The sequence below is a fragment of the Vicia villosa genome, linkage group LG3 (assembly GCF_029867415.1).
Source record: "Vicia villosa cultivar HV-30 ecotype Madison, WI linkage group LG3, Vvil1.0, whole genome shotgun sequence".
In the NCBI taxonomy this organism is placed as follows: Eukaryota; Viridiplantae; Streptophyta; class Magnoliopsida; order Fabales; family Fabaceae; genus Vicia; species Vicia villosa.
In genome coordinates, this window is record NC_081182.1 from 101,422,870 (window position 1) to 101,439,971 (window position 17,102).

The window sequence follows — 17,102 nt, forward strand, 5'->3', positions numbered from 1 at the left end:
ACCCCTCACGCTCAACACTTTTTTTTGGGCTTGGTGCGTGGATATTAATGGTGGGCGGCCCATGGTCCGATCGATAGGCTCTGATACCATATTAGAGTTTGACCTAACTCATCCTTACAAAATCGGTTGGTAAGGTGAGGAGTGTCCCTCTATATATACTCTTTCAATGCTCTATCTCCAACCAATGTGGGACTTTAGGATCTTCCTAATACTGTATGACGGTAATTTAAGATATTTTTACTTTATATAGTAAAGTTAAAAATTTAAATTATTAATACTTCGGTAATTTAAGATATTTTTACTTTAGATAGTAAAGTTAGAAATTTAAATTATTAATACATTTATAATAAGATTAAATAAGTTATTTGTTGCAGTGACTCACTTCACATAAATTATGAAACAGTAATAAATAAAACAGAGAATTTTAATTTTATCAAATAATTCCGATTAACTATTGATATATTCGAAATAACATTAATATTAAATAAGAAAATAATAAATCAAAAGTATTTATTAGATGGTACAATTGAAAGATTAAATATAAAATTACATTAATATAATAATATAAAGTGACAAATATTTTGGAACAAATTTTTTTATAAGTAGTAAATATTTCAAACTTTACTCGGTCTCTTCAATTTTAATGAAAAGTTTTGGTCTTTATTAATAATAATAATAATAATAATAATAATAATAATAATAATAATAATAATAATAATAACAATAACATAAACCTATATATAAAAGAAATATTATATTTTTGTGATATTTTTATTCTTCGAATTTTATTATTGAATAAAAATATTTGGTGTACATTTTTGGATATTTTTTACTTAGCAAAATAATTAAAGTTAATCCTTATTTTAAAATTTTAGTCGCATAAAATTTAATTTTATCCTAATTTAAATTTAAAATAAAATTTAATATAATATTAAAATTAATATTAAAAAAATCAAATATAAATAATTTTTCAATAAAATTCTTTTAAAATAATATACAAATGACAATACTTAGTAAAACAATCTTGCTCAACTTTTCAAGTTTAATTTTGGTAATAATACATATAGACATTATTCACAAAAAGAAAAAAAAACATAACCAATTTTTTTTAAATAACATAGTTTTGTAGAAATATGAGTATTCAATATATTAAAATTCATATTTACCTTTTTAAAAAGAATTTAAAATAAATCATATCAATAACTTATAAATGATAGAAAAATTTAAAATATATCAAACATGGTAAGGTAACAAACTAAAACTCAATTAAAAAATAAATAATCAGTGTAAAACAAATCTCTCTACTAAAATTGTAACAAAAAATTTTCTCTACTAAAGTTAATCTTCAATTACAAGTTAGTATAATACTAATAATAAACCATAAAATCATAATTAATACAAGAAAGAAAAAAAAAAGAGGAACGTTTATAAAAGAAAAAGGCAAAACGAAGGATACGTGGATAGAGTTGCTGTCGATGCTAGTCTGACATGGACCCCACATAAAGGCCACGTGTTCCGTCAAATTTCAACTAGTCAAATGCGTGTCACGTGGGTCACAAATTTTTCTTTTGTTTGGGTTCCAATTCAAAAGACCATGATAACCTCACCCACCATTCTTCACTCACACACCCCCGAGTACACGTGTCTCAGCCTTAAAAATTGTAGGACCCACAGGAAGGTGACGTCATCATTATCTTAGTCGTTGTAAGTAAAAAATAAATTAATAATACCAACTCATATTCTCCGTTCTTATTTATAAATAAATTTTAATTTTTTTAATTTATTAAATAAATTTTAATTTTTTTAATTTATTGAATAAATGATATATATTTAAATTTTATATAGATATTAGGTATATCAATTGAATTATTCAAGTTAAAGTTTGTTATAAATAAGAATGAAGGAAATACTCGTTAGTTAGGTATATAGAGATATCTGATCTGATGCAAAGACGATCTCATCGACTTTTTTATATGTGAAATTTACATTTAGTAAGGTAGGAGTGACAGCACACTTATTTCATTCAAGCCACTAAATTACTTTCTATTTGAAAAAAAAACTACTTAACAAAAATAAAAAATATATTGGTAATAAATATTGCATAGGAAAATAGTACACTACACTTTACTCAGACCTTACAAAGACCAAGACTTTTTTGAGTGAGTCTTGCAAATATTTTAATATTTTAATTTATATTTTTAAAATTTTAATTTTCTCTATTATTATTGGTGGCGTTATTAATTTCGGATGCTAAATTCAGAGAAGTGTGTTTTTCTGTGTGCGTGTGAAAGAGAGAGAGGGGGAGAGGAATCGGATTAGCCTCTTTGAATTTTCAATCACAATCAAAACACTCAAAATCTAGGGTTTCTTTTGTTCGTCCTCAGGTTAGTGCATCCTTCGATTTAGCTTCCATTTTTCTCTTGATCAATTTGGTGAATTTTTTTTGTTGCGTGATTCATTTCCTTCTGAGGCTTGTTAAGGATTAGGGTTTTTAGGTTTGTTATTTTTCGTGCAGAATTTTGGGTTCTTTTTGGATTTCTGCGTCTGGGTTGAACAATTCTGTGATTGCATGGGGATTCTTGTTTGAAATCACGAAAAGATTGTTTTTTTGAAATACGGGGTGGGGATTTTTCTATGAGCTTAGGCTGGTTTTGAATGTGGGTAAAGGGGTTGAATTGGGTGTTTAAGTGGAAATTTGTTGAAATTCTGTTATACAGAGCTTCATAGGTAGTGGTGTATGGATATGATGTGTGAAAGTTAGACTCCATATGTTGGTATATCTATGTTTCCTCTGGTTCTGTTTGACCAAATAAGACTTAAGTATTTGTAGCATAGTGTTACAGTTTTTGTTTCTCTTGTGTATAATTGTATATCTATAGCTGTCTGTAGCTAGTGGTTGAGAGATGTTTTGTCCCAAGAGTTACAACTCCAATGTAGTTTTTAATTTTTGGTTGGATCATAATATTTGTTTGTTTCTTTTTACTTTTATCATAATCAATTTCGCCGTTGAATGTGGATTGGTTGATTTTTAGAAAAAATTCTATACTGATCAGTTAGTTTTCTTTTAGTACAAGGAATAAGATTTGTATATAAGCTGTAGTTGTAATTTTTTGTAGGGATCTGAGGATATGCAACCCAAGTCTGAAACTGCAAATCAAGCGAGGTCGGATCCACATTCCTTACAGACAGCTGGTGTCGGTGGTGTTTACTCTGAACCCTGGTGGCGTGGTGTTGGATACAATCCTGTAGGGCAAACAATGTCTGGTGCCAATTCATCGTCTATTGACTGCCGCAATGGTGATTCAGAATCCAATGAGGAAGGACAGTCTATGTCCAATAGTGGAGTGAATGAGGAAGATGATGATACCGCTAAGGATTCGCAGCCTGCTGCTCCTAATCAATCAGGTGCTTTAGAATATAATATAACTATTTATAAACAATTAAGTAGGGGGAAAATAAACTGATTGACACTTTAAAACTGAAATTGATGAAAAATTTCCATTCCACCAAATATTATTGACTTAGAGGTACTGATATACAGTATTTTCTTTTCTTTGTAGGAAATGAACAACAAGGAATGCAGCACACTGCATCATCTGCACTTATCGTTCACGAAGAAGGCCTCACACAAGCTCCTCCGATGGAGCTTGTTGGTCATTCAATTGTAAGTCTCTGCCTAAGCTTCATTGCTTTTTTTGACAACTTGCTATCAATTTGTTAACAGAAACATTATGTGCAAGTATCAAAAGCAGTAATTTTGTTGTGGAGCACAAATCTTTGCTGATTCGTGCATGTCATTGTTATGGAAAATATGTTATTATAGAACTTGTAGTTGCATGCATTTGGACTGGATGAGACTCCTAGTATTCTTTCAATTCTTTTGATGCAGGCATGTGCTACAAATCCTTATCAGGATCCATATTATGGGGGCATGATGGCAGCTTATGGTCACCAGCAGTTGGTACGTAACATTAATATGTTACTTGATTAAAGGTTCTTACCGTGTTGTTCTACTGCTTGATTAAAGCAATTTCAATGTCAGGATAATAACTTGATAATTGACCTTTTTTTTTACTATTAGGCATATCATCCTTTTATGGGAATGCCTCATCCCAGAATGCCTTTGCCCCTTGAGATGGCTCAGGAACCTGTTTATGTGAATGCCAAACAATACCAAGGAATTCTGAGGCGAAGACAAGCTCGTGCTAAAGCAGAGCTTGAAAGGAAGCTCATAAAATCTAGAAAGGTACAAATTTGCCAACAGGCTAACTCTAATGCTTCTTTATGATACTTTTCTTTCCTTTGGGATATTTATCTTTTTATATGGAGGAAGAACTCTCTCCGCCTTTTACACAAAGCCATCTGATGGTTGCTTAGTCTTTAGTCTGAATTTTTTTAAAAATATATCAGTGTGCATGCATTAAGAAGTCTTTGTTTACTTGCTGTTGTCTATGAAGAGAAATAAGAAATGTTGTCTGTTGTATCCATTACTGTGCTGAATTGTCAATGGCAAAAGTCAGTGTCAGATCCCTCTATTCGGTTAGAATTATGTCAATACATTCATGAACAGAAATCACCCACTTCTTAAACAAGCAACAACATCTAGTTTATTGTTTAGAAGGTTATGATGTTGGAGGCTCAAGGAAGTTAGGATTTTATCCTTGTGTGCAAGAATTAGGCTGTAGAAAAATAAGGACTCGGATACAGGTAGTGGAATTATAATGGTGCACAGATGTCAATAAACCTGGTATTTTAAATTAGGCTTCTAAAATGATCTTATTAAATCAACGGTTGGTGGATTCCACTCCAAATTTGCCATTATACAGTCAACTTCATATAGAATTATAAAGGAAAATAATGCCAAGTTGCTTATTTTCACCAGTTTTTTTTACTTGCATGTGTCAAGAAAATGTTTCAAATAACACAGAATATGGTTCTACTAGTAACTAGGGTTATGCTAACTTCTATTATTTGCAGCCATATCTTCATGAATCTAGACATCAGCATGCTATGAGAAGGGCAAGAGGCACGGGAGGACGATTTGCAAAGAAAACTGATGGCGAAGGCTCAAACAACTCAGGAAAGGATAATGGCTCTGGTCCAGTCCTGTCATCACATTCAATTAGTTCATCTGGTTCAGAACCCTTGCCTTCAGACTCTGCCGAAACCTGGAATTCTCCCAACATGCGACAAGATACAAGAGGATCGAATGAAAACGGTGGTGTCTCGTACCATAATAACAACAATGATATGCAATCTTCAAGATATCAAGGTGAAAGAGTGGATGAAGGGGACTGTTCAGGGCAACTACGCGGAAGCATCTCCTCAAACGAGGCATCACAGAGACGTCTAGCTATTCAGTAGACCCCTCTCCTGCACGGGGAAGATAGATGCTGAGGTTGGTTTTGTATCCTAGTGATATATACTTGGTGAATGAATACCTTACCTTACCTTGGATATCAGTGAAACATTCTTGGCAATATATATGCCAAGCGGCAAATCATTCTTGGCTTTTGTTTATGGTGTGAATGAATGATATAGTATGGGGGGGAGAAGAATGATGATTGGGGTATGTGATTTCTGTTGAAGTCCCGAGCAATCAATCCCTCATTCTTTTCTCATTTTTGCATTTTGTACAGAGTTTTAGTGGGTAGTCAAGTTCGGCTGATATGGATGGATGGTCAGGTCAGAAGACTGTGGAGAAACAAACACTTTTGATGTACCAACTCTCTTGTTTGATGGGGTTTATTTTGTGCAACTTATCCGGTTCTTAGTCATTATAATAGAATCAAACATGCATCAAGTTCTTAGTCACATTTATTACTAGCTTTGTTCATCAAGTTCTTATAATTATTTATTTCCGCTACTACTTTTTTGTTATGATAATCTTCAGGAAAATGCTTAATAGCACGAAATCAAATTCGTGAAAACCATGTGAATGTATGAATAGCTTAATTTTAAAGTATTATCACCCTCATTAATGGACCCCACCATGTTTTTATGTAAGAAATATATTTTTTTGATAAGCAAATTATAATAATATTAATATTGAGTACAAGGGTTACTCGGCCCGGAATATGCTCAACAAAATTTTCGGAATATGCTCAACAAAATTTATACAATATTGATAGAAACTAAGGGAGTTTGGAACCAATTATAGGATGACGAAACCCTTCCCCCTCTTGTGCCAATCGCTTGCCCCCCTCTTGTGCCAATCGCTTGCCATATTCATGATGTCACTTTGATATTTGTAATAACGTCGTCTAGTGCACACAAACCTTCGTTGAATATAATTTTGTTTTTCGTATTCCACCGTCCATACCGTTGACAACTATATTAGACACACCTTCTTCTTTTTTACCCTCCCTTTAAGAGCTAAAAAGAGTTGCTCCAAGTGGTTAATTCCTTCCAATATCAACATATTCTGAAATCCCAACCAAACAAAAATATCTCTCAGTACTTTTAATGAAACACCACATTTGAATAACAGATGATTAAGATCTTCTAGTTCTTCCATACAAAAAAACACACCATTTGTCTTGATCATTGTGAATGATTCCCCTCTTAACCAATTGGTCTTTGGATGAGAGTCTATTTAACAAAACTCTCCACCCAAACACCTTGATTTTCGAGGGTACATGAGATTTCCATAAATTATTCAAGAAAGATAATACCTTTGTGTCAACCGCAACCTCCAACTCACGATCATGAATAATAGAGTAGTAACTTTTTACCGAAAATATTCTGTCACCATTGCGCCACCAAGATGTTGAGTCGGCACTGCCCGAAGATGAATTAATGGTTGCCAACAGCTCCATTAATTCATACGCTTCAATAACCGCTTCAAAATTATCCAACAAAATGTCACTTTCCACGTGAAAGTCCCACCTCCAAACATCCTCCTGCCAATAGCCCATATCAGAAACTTTTCCTTTTGGTCGGCGCGATAAACCAAATAACAATGGGAACAAAGACTTCAACGGACCCCCCCCCCCCCCCCCCCCCCCCCCCGAGCCACCTGCTATACCAAAACAGAAACAGATTTCCACATCCTAACTTGAAGCTCACATTACTTGCAAAACAATCAAACACATTAGTTTTGGACGAGCTGACCGTAATCATGTCCTTCCACCAAACCGAATCTTTCCTTCTCAGTTCAACATCTGAACCCATTAGAAATATAATTGAAACCAACATTCCTTAAAACAATATGCATGCCAATTAGATTTTCTACAAATTTATAATAGTTATCTAGTCAAAGAATCGATGAAATCAGTATAGAGAAAAGTGAAGAGATATTATGCAGTCATGATTATATCATACCACTTGTCCATCTACTTTCTTATATGTATTGTATGTGGCAAATTTTTGTATGTAAAAGATATTTTCATTTCTATTATTTATTGGAAAAAAATTCGTGTGTCTATGAGCAGTTTCTAAACACACACCTTTGTGAGAATTCGTGAGGAAATTTTTTCTATTTTTCGCACTATATAGTACTCTTAAAATGTTTATCAACATCAAGTTCAACAACACCTGCACTTGTGCATCCAAACCAACATCTAATTTCTCATAGATTGGATTGTTGTCGGATACACCATATTAAACATAGAGGGTTGTTCTTTTCATCGTTATGTATTTAGCCATATAATTGTAAAAAGTCTTTAACGCCCCTAGCGTCTAGAGAGCAATTTTTTTTACGATGCATCTTCGTATGAATAAAATGTGCATTCGGAGATGCATCTCCGTATTTATCTTTAGTTTATTAGTCTATGAGTCTTCCAAAACTACATCTCCAGAATATGCTCTGTTAGTTAAGATTAGAAACAGAAGAAAAAGACATTAGCAGAACAGAAACATAGATTAACATCAAAGTAAATTTTACATATATAAACATTACATAAATTTAACATTACATGTCATTACAAACAGGTGGTTCAGGACGTTGCAACATCCTTATAATATCTTCGGTTGACCTTTGAATCGTCACATCCACTTCAATCAGACCCTTCTCCACATAACCTTCAAATCATCACCCGTCTTGATTTCAAGCATATTGTATTGTATCTTTCCTCATTGTTAATGGAGGGTGAACAGTATTCGAGCTTGACAACTCTTTGATTTTCTGGATATTTCAACAGAGTATTCAGTTTGGATTTCAGATCAACGAGAAGTATGTCCTTGGAGATCCTAAGTTGAAGTGGGGGATTTGTGCCATTGAAATATACAAATGCAAGATGGGGATAGAGATTCATTCTGATTTTTGTAAAAAGAAAAGGAATGAGAGACCTTATTTATAGAAGGTGTAGAGCAATAAGGACCTTACGAACTCTACCCTATCTTCAGGAAAGAGTTCGGAGATACATCTCCGAATTCACCTTTTTTTTATAAAAAAGAAGAAGAAGGGTTTATCCGGAGATACACGTCGGCATTGTCCCCTATTTTTTTTACTTAAATTACAAAGTGTGTCCGAAGATGCATCTTCGGAACCACCCAATAAAATATGCAGAACATATCTAACTTATTATGCAGAACAGATTTTCAAAATCCAAAATTTTCCCAAAAATACCATCCAATTTTATAACATTATCTAATATATTACATACAAAAAAACGTGTTACATTGTTAGATTACAACTAAAATGCATAAAAACATGTGTCACTGCATAAATTTATTGGTAGTTCATTCTTCGATATTTCCTTATTTGCTTATCTTTCAATGCCGCTTAATTTGGTAAACTCTTTCATCCTTTCTAAAAAGTGATTCAACCAAGTTTTAGCATCCTGTGCGAAATGTGTCGTCCATTCTAATGATGTATTTGGTATAGGACGTCCTAGTTTCAAATAAACCTAAACAAAATGTTGTTTTTTAATAGCCAACCTATACACATAATGCGTTCATATGGATTTTTTGAGGTGGCTTACTCCTTAGTAGAAAGAATATTTTCAAGAAACCGTATCGTGTTAAAACAATACACATCTTATCATAACCACCTAATATAAAGTGTTCCATTTCCGGGAAGTGCACCCATTTGTCAAACGGAGTCGGGCCATTAAGACAAGAAACTAGAGCATTGAGAATTACATTGTATTTTTCTTTGTTCTCGTATAAATTTGTGTACGATTCCCTATGCATATTCATCTCTTATATAAGATGAAGGACAAATAGGTAGTCATATTTTCCCTTACTGAGCAAACCCGAAACAACTCAAAAACCACAGTTGTCACATCACCTCTGACATTTACAATTCGCTCAATATATTTGTGTATAAAAAGTCACTGGGAGGAATTCTTTAGGTGTAACCTTCAGGAATGGATAAACAACAACCTAGCGATCCAGTTCCACACAGAAGAGAATAATCTAACAGGAGAAGTTTGGGCAACTACATGCCACTCCTTGTGGTACTGGAGAAACTTGAGAAAACATGATGAAAATTTCATCATGCCTAGTAATCTTTTACTCATAATTAATAACAGAGTCAAGGAATATCTCGCCTGCGAACAGTCTAACCGAACATTCATAGCAAGACATCAGGAGGTGAAGCATGTTACCTGGAAACCTCCAAGTCAGGGCTGGATTTGTGTTAATGTGGATGGGATGGTTAACAGTTCCCACAAGGCAGCTTGCGGAGGTATAATGAGGAACCATAACGGGGAGTGGTGCGGTGGTTTCTCCAAATTCATTGGTACGTGTAACATAGAAGTAGGCGAAACTTGGGGGATCCTGGAAGGTATGAAGTTTGCGTTTAGCAGAGGGTTCCGCTGAATAGAGATCCAATCAGACAACAAACGGGTGATCGATAAAATCAATGGGAAGAAATCCTATATTGGAGCAGTTACAGGGCTCTTAAGTCAAATCAACCAGATGCTCTTGAGCGATATCCATGTTAATTTCATCCACGTCTATAGAGAAGCCAACCGTTGCGCTGATGCAATGGCAAGGCGGAGTGTCAATCATGATTCTAGATCTCAAGTTTTTGATGTTTGTCCAGCTGATTTAATTTCCTTAGTGTCTCACGACTTGTCAGGGGTTACTACCCCTAGATATATCCTGTTGTAGTTTTGTTGTTTTCTTTGGGCTTAGGCCCTCCATCATTTCAAAAAAAAAGAAGTGGTATCTATTTAATGTGTTTGATTTTTGGTAATGGTGGTGAGGGAGATGGTTTGCTAATGTGAGCACCCTTGAAAACACTCTTTTGGGATTTTGGAGTCGGAGAATTCGGAAAGTGTGTGTCAACGTGTTCAAAGTATGAAGGAGACCGTCTCGTGGAGCCGTCACTTTGTGTCCGTTTGACCTTTTTAGGGGCACCCTTTATTTTAACTGGTTTCGATGGTGGTTTCAAATTCGTTTTTTTTATATGCAATATTTTGCAGTTGCTCTTTTCTAGATCAGCTTTCATGATTCACTCTTGGATGACTTCCAACTCTGTCATGATAGATATGTTTGATTTATCATCCTTCATCACACCATCATCACAAAAATGGAGCCTTTTCAATTAGTGCAAACTTCATCCATACATATTAGTTTTTTAAGCTTCATCTTCTTTGAAATTAAACAAGCACATGGAAGACTATAAGTCTTCCTAAGTGTGTGTCAACACTTTGAGCTATCTGAACCTATGTTATTCGTTCGCTTGGTTTTGTGAAAATTAAAAATCAATGTCACCCGAGATACCTTGCCAACCAACTATTAATAAAAGATGTTGTCTTTGAATCAGTGTTCTAACACAGTAATGCCCTGGCCAAAATATGTATGTATCTCATTATGTTAGTTTTAGAGCATTTGGTTCACAGAATCCCAATCTCGAAAAAAATCATCTTTACTATTTCTCAACCAATTCTTCAGTCTAGCATGTGCAAATTCAACTCTGTTAGTTGTTGTATTGCCCAAGTGTCGAACCTGGTTGGTCCATGCACAAACAATATTCTCTTTAACCTGATCCAGAATCGTGCCTTCAACATATTTCAGCAAATCTGGATATATCGTACACACATTTCTTCTGAAATGTAGAACAGATTTGGCATATAATTCTTTAGTGGAAGAATTTATTATACCATTCCATGGATCCATTATATTTTCAACAACCACACCAGGTTTGACAACTTTACCATCTTCACCTTTGACTTGTTTCGTGCCAACCGCAGATTTTACTCGACTTCTCACATTTTTGGTTACGTGATACTTACAAAATAATGCGGAAGAAGAGAGAAACACCGTTGCATCGAATTCATTAGTGCGGTGTCGCAATAGGTGGTTATGACTTGTGGCATATTTTCTTGATCCTTCAACATAGTATTGCACATTTCTAAAGCCCATGTAACGCTTTCATCTTTTTTGGATTCCAAAAATGCAAAACGGAATGAATAAATCATCTCCATAGAAGTGACCCCAACAATTTCCAAGAGTGGATGTCTATACTTGTTTTTTTTTGTATGTTGAGCAATTATTAGCACAGAGGGAAAGGTGTTGAACAACTTCACAAAATCATAATGACTCCAAAATATATCTCAAACGGTGACATCTATGATCTTGGTCCTATTACCGCCTTGTTGTCTCGAGCACGCACGTTGTGTTTTTTCTTGATATTTGAAACATTAAGAGGTCTTTTCCATTTAAAATATGCAAGTATGTTTTTTCGGCGCCACCATGTTTGCTATCATATCCGAAACAAGTTCCCTCTCTTCCGGAACAAGGCGACATAGAATTGAATGACCGACTAGCTTGTCAGTCAAGGCATGATTATGTATACCGAAAATGACATTAAATTTTCATGTCTTATCCTCCATACGGTATCAGCGCAATTTAAACAAACACTCCCATTTCCTCGATCTTGTGTCATCTCATTTTAACTTCCTAATCCTTTGTTGGTATGTGCCACTTCTTTCACATATCATTGTTACAAATGCTTGTCTTCTATCCGAACCATTATCAGACCTTCCAATTACAAATTTAAACCCCAATTTTTTGGCCTTCCTACGGACCTATTGTAACATATGTTCACGAACAATAAATACTTATTTATTTGTAAATTGTGCACTAACATCTACCTTGATAACAACCTACCAAGCACCCTGTTTAACATCATCATTTGCTTCATCTGATTTAACATCGTCATTCACTTCATATGGTTTAACGTCACACTTCACTTTGACCAATTTAACATACACACTCGCAATAGCTTTGGGAAACATATCCAGTTGCACCATATATATTACCATCAATAATAGATAAACAATGCGAAAACTAAAAATATTTGGACAATCTGGAGATACATCTTTGGACTCAACGTTCATTTTTCAGTTCAAAACTAAGATTAATGCAAGGAATGAGGGATGGAATGAATGATCTTTACTTGTAATTCTAGCTTGTTTGATCTATTTGATGTGATAAAATACCATAATGATATTTTGGTGTTGAAATGATTTTTTAGTTTAGCATGAGGAAATGATCATGCAATGTGGTGGTATCACTAATTGTTATTTAAATCAGTTGAGTGTATAACAAAACTACATAATTTAGTGTAGGGGTGTTTCGGAGGTATATCTCCAGATACACTGAAACAGTATACGGAGATGCATCTCCAGATCAAATTTTTTTAATACTGTGGTATATCTAAAAAACGTGAAAGCTAGAGTGATTTTGGGTGCGCCCAGAGATGCATCTCATAATGCATGAAGAGCAATTTTGAATTTCAAATATGTGATACGCACATATAAGGGTGGAAAAAGCATTTCTCGTAAACATATTAGAATCTGACCAAACTAGCACATTGGAATTAAGGATGTCCCTTTTTCATCTGAGGTTTTTTTATAAAAAATAATTAATAAAAAATTTAAGAAATTATCATCCTTTTAATGTTTTTATAAAAAATATAAATATGTAAAATTAATATACAAAAATATTAAACTAAATTTTTTTAAATTTATTAATTACTAATTTGATTTAAAAGGATAAAAGTCAAATGTATTGATATTTAAGATTTGATTTCGTTCTATTAAGCATTTTTCCTATTTTAATCATGAACAAGATTTTACAATAAGAGATAGTACAGGATGATATACTTAAATGAGTATGTGTTGAAGTGTTAAAGTTAGTTTTAGCAATCAAGATGTTTCGTTCGACTCTCACAAAAGAAAAACTTTGATAGTGTTGGTGATGAGGACATGAAACACCAAGAAATAAATCAAGTAATCTAAATTTTAAGAGATCATATGACAATGGCATTTAGTAGGAGAGTCAATAGTACCCTATTTCAATTCGTGACCAAATTGACGGAAGCAAGTGATCAATTGAGAGGAAATAAGACAAGAGTTGTCATTTTGATTCAAATATATGAAAAGGGCGTGACACATGGATTTAGAGGTGGAAAAACGGGCCCGTCCTGTGGGAAAAGTCCGTTTTGCCCGCACTTTTACGCGAGACTGGGTAAGGTTTTAAGCCCACTCCCTTTAATGTGTCCGTCCCGCCCTGTCCCATTTTTTTGCGGGCTCTTGCGGACATTAATTTTTTCATACAATTTCACTATTATTAGGCCTAAAAAGTTCAATGTCCGCGGGCTTTATCCGCCCCGCCCTCACTTTTTTGTGGGGCAGGGCAAGATTTTAGACCCGCACAATCAAATATGTCCGCCCCGCTCCGTTTTTTCGCGGGCTTTTGCGGGACAGGCCTAAACGGGGCGGGCATACCCGTTTCCCACCCCTACATGAACTTGATGTCTCATTGTAATATTTTTATTTAATCATATTGTAATAAAATGTGTTAGGATTCAGTTTTTAGACCAAAATAATTTAGTTTTAATTTTGTGTTAACCATTTTAATGCTTTTAAAACTTTAAATTAATATGAATTTTTTCCTTTTTCATGCAAATAATGAGCTGAAACTGTTAGGGGTAATTCAGAGGGGTCAACGAGTGAGCACTTTTACTTGGGACACACCTTTGTGAGAAACACACCACATCTCCACCTAAAACTTTAAGGTGATAGGTGAGTGGGTTCTCCCACTTATAAAGTGTTCATTCTTCCCTTAGCAACCTGCTCTCGAAGATAATGGAACCTTATTTCGATGTGCTTACTTCGACCATGCGCTATTGGATTCCTTACACTCCCCCTCAAGTGTGCGTCCATAATGCTCCCCTCTCATGTGAAATCACTCCCCCTCAAGTGAGTCCACAATGCTTCTCCTTATGTAAAAGCTTTCTCTTCCACATTCACTTGTATCTGTTGAATTTCTTAAACTACCAATTAGCCGGTCCCTTTCTCGAACCAAAGGCTCTGATACCAGAGTTAGGGGAAATTCGGAGGAGGTCAACGATGGAGCACTTTTACTTGGAACACACCTTTGTGAGAGACACACCACATCTCCACCTAAAACCTTAAGGAGATAGGTGAGTGGGTTCTCCCACTTATAAAGGGTTCATTCTTCCCTTTTCTAACAAATGTGGAACTTCTTCTTCACACTTGATTCTCAACAGAAACAAAGATAAGGCAAATCATTGAAGAGAGAAGATATTTGTAAAAGTGGCTATATATTGTTGAGAGAGAGAGAGATATTTGAAAAAATGGCTATATATGTTCTTATTATTCATCCTTATACTTATGAATTTAAAGTAAAATCATTGCAACCACTTGAATTAATGAATAACCACTCCTTCCACCACTTTTTAGTACGTGACTTCGCACCCCAAGAAATTACTAATAGAAATAATTACTAATAGAATAGTGAGTTGAATTTGTAGTATTTTATAAATTTTTATTAAAAATTTAAAAGTTATCTTATCCCTATAAATAAGAAGCAAATTATGAATAGAAATCAAGTTGAGTTTTGTTAAACAAGCTCACATTGAGTGAATTTGAGAGTTTTGCTTATTTAGTTTTGGATTGGTTCAAATTTTGATCTTATTAAAAAATCAAGTTTCTTGTGGTAATCTTCACTAAGACATATTATCATTTCAAATTCATAGAAGAATGTGGTGCCCCATTTCTATCTTTTTCATAAATTTCTTTCTCAAATTTTCTTTGTTTTATGACTCTCTCTATTTCTTCACCGTAAATCACAAGTTTTATAAGTGTATTAAAGTATTAAAAATATTTATCCTCCGTATATATGGTTGACATCACTTGAATTGTGAAAAAGGTGAGGAGTATAAATAAAGTAAATAAAAAGTTGAAACTGTTGAGAAGTCCGAAGAAGTAGAGAGCACTAACGGACACCTGATGCTCCATAACCACAAGAGAAGAAGACGCCACATTTCCATCCAAAATCTTAAGGCATCAGGTATATGAATATTTTTTTATAAATCTAACATTCCACATATTCATAGACGATGTGGGACTTAACCACTCACACTTGCACTCAACATTCTCTCCCACAAGAGTGAGTTTCTCCACATCTTATAACATAATTCAACACGTGATCTAGCCCCTGCTCCCAACCAAGTTAAACCACGACTCTCATACTACTTGTTGAGGAGATCGGAAAAAATGAGAGTACCAACGAACATCCAATGCTCTTGGACCACAAGAGAGTGAGGCGCCACATTTTCAACAAAAACCTTAAAGCAACAAGTATATGAATCATCTCCTTTATAAATTCAATATTTCACTCTTTCATAGTGGATGTAGGACTTAATAATTCGCCTATATTCTTCTTTAAATAATTATCATAATATGAAACTCCAATTTTTATGTGTCAAGCCTCTAATGATACAACAATAATACAATGTAAATTAAAAAATATATATTATTTGTATTTAATCTTTCTTTCAACTTTAAGTATTAATTTTCATTACTAAAAAAAATCTTAATTTAAATTTTATTTCATTAATATCACTATAGAAAAAATTAACAATTAAAATAACTGAATTTAAACTATAAAAATAATTCAGCTTTGACTCTGAAGGAAGCCATTCATAATCTAACCATGAATCTGAATAATGTTATTTTTGAAAGCGATTCTCAGGTAGTGATTCATGGAATTAATTCTACGGTTATCGTTAGGTCTGAGCTTAATGCTATTATCATTTCTATCCAAAGATTGTTAGTTCTGTTACAAACTTTGAGGTTAAGTTTATTAAACATCAAGCGAATATGGTTGTCGATTCGTTAGTCAAGGCGGCCAATTCTTGGTCTAGACGTAGTATCGTTAATGTTATTCCTCCTTGTATTGATTGTCATTTGTTTAATGAAATGAATTAAGTTTGTTCTTGTAAAAAAAAAACTATAAAAATAATTGAAAATTAATGAGAAATTTAAGAAATAAAAAAGTTAATAACATTTTTATAACAAAGACCATTGAGAATTATATTGAGTGTGATATATTTAATAAAAAAGTAATTTTGAAGTAATTATACAAGAATTTTGTAAAACAAAATGTTAATAAGTTGAAAAATAAGAAATTACGAGATAAAAGTGTAGAGCAAAATTGAATATAAAATTGAAAGTTTTATAAAAGTAATAAAGAGATGCAATTGTAATAGTAAAATTATAAATGTAAGATTAGGAGCAATAAAGGGATAAAATTGTTTAAATATAAGAGTCAAATGCATCTTTTCGTCTATAAAGCATCAAACTTGTCATTTATGTTTTGCCTTAATGGAGTAATATTTTTGTCTATGTTTTTGACCAACTTTACAAATATTTAAAACTCAAAAATAAAAAAGAACCAAAATGTAATTTTAAAAAAAACTAAAAAGAGAAGAAAATGGTATGCATTTAGCCAAATAAAAATTGAATGAAATATTTTCAAGTTTACCCCTTCACATTTCAAGCAGTTTTTTATTCAACATTGAGGGAAAAGGTTTTCTTAAAAGATAAAATAAAAGGGAAAGGGAAGTTAATTAGACATTTTTTAAATCAGAGATGAGAAGTTATTTGGCTTATGGAAAAAGAGGTAGTGATTTTTAACATGTTTGTTTCATTATAAATAATGATATATAAGCCAATAGGGATTACTATTTTAAAATATTTAGCACGCCATGCTCCTTTCAAATCACGTTAAAACAAAAAAAAACAAAAATAATACGTTTCATCCATGGCTCAACATTTTAGGCTAAGGTTGGTTTAGGAGAGTTTGGATAGTGAGAGGAAGGTTTGTGTCTATTTTTT

The 17,102-nt window shown here is 33.5% G+C and overlaps 1 protein-coding gene across 2 annotated transcripts; it reads left to right on the forward strand.

The window, feature by feature from the left end:
* Positions 1 to 2,226: 2,226 nt before the first annotated feature.
* Positions 2,227 to 5,814, forward strand: LOC131662237 (nuclear transcription factor Y subunit A-1-like). 2 transcript variants are annotated; one of them, XM_058931963.1, is made up of 7 exons: positions 2,227 to 2,384; positions 3,117 to 3,405; positions 3,561 to 3,664; positions 3,890 to 3,961; positions 4,082 to 4,246; positions 4,978 to 5,398; positions 5,640 to 5,814. In XM_058931963.1, exons 2-6 carry the CDS (start codon positions 3,129 to 3,131, stop codon positions 5,362 to 5,364), a joined length of 1,005 nt encoding a protein of 334 aa, XP_058787946.1. In that variant the 5' UTR covers positions 2,227 to 2,384; positions 3,117 to 3,128; the 3' UTR covers positions 5,365 to 5,398; positions 5,640 to 5,814. The 2 variants fall into 2 exon arrangements, with proteins under 2 accessions (XP_058787946.1, XP_058787945.1); XM_058931962.1 differs by lacking the exon at positions 5,640 to 5,814 and having other exon boundaries at positions 4,978 to 5,629.
* The last annotated feature ends 11,288 nt before the right edge of the window (positions 5,815 to 17,102 follow it).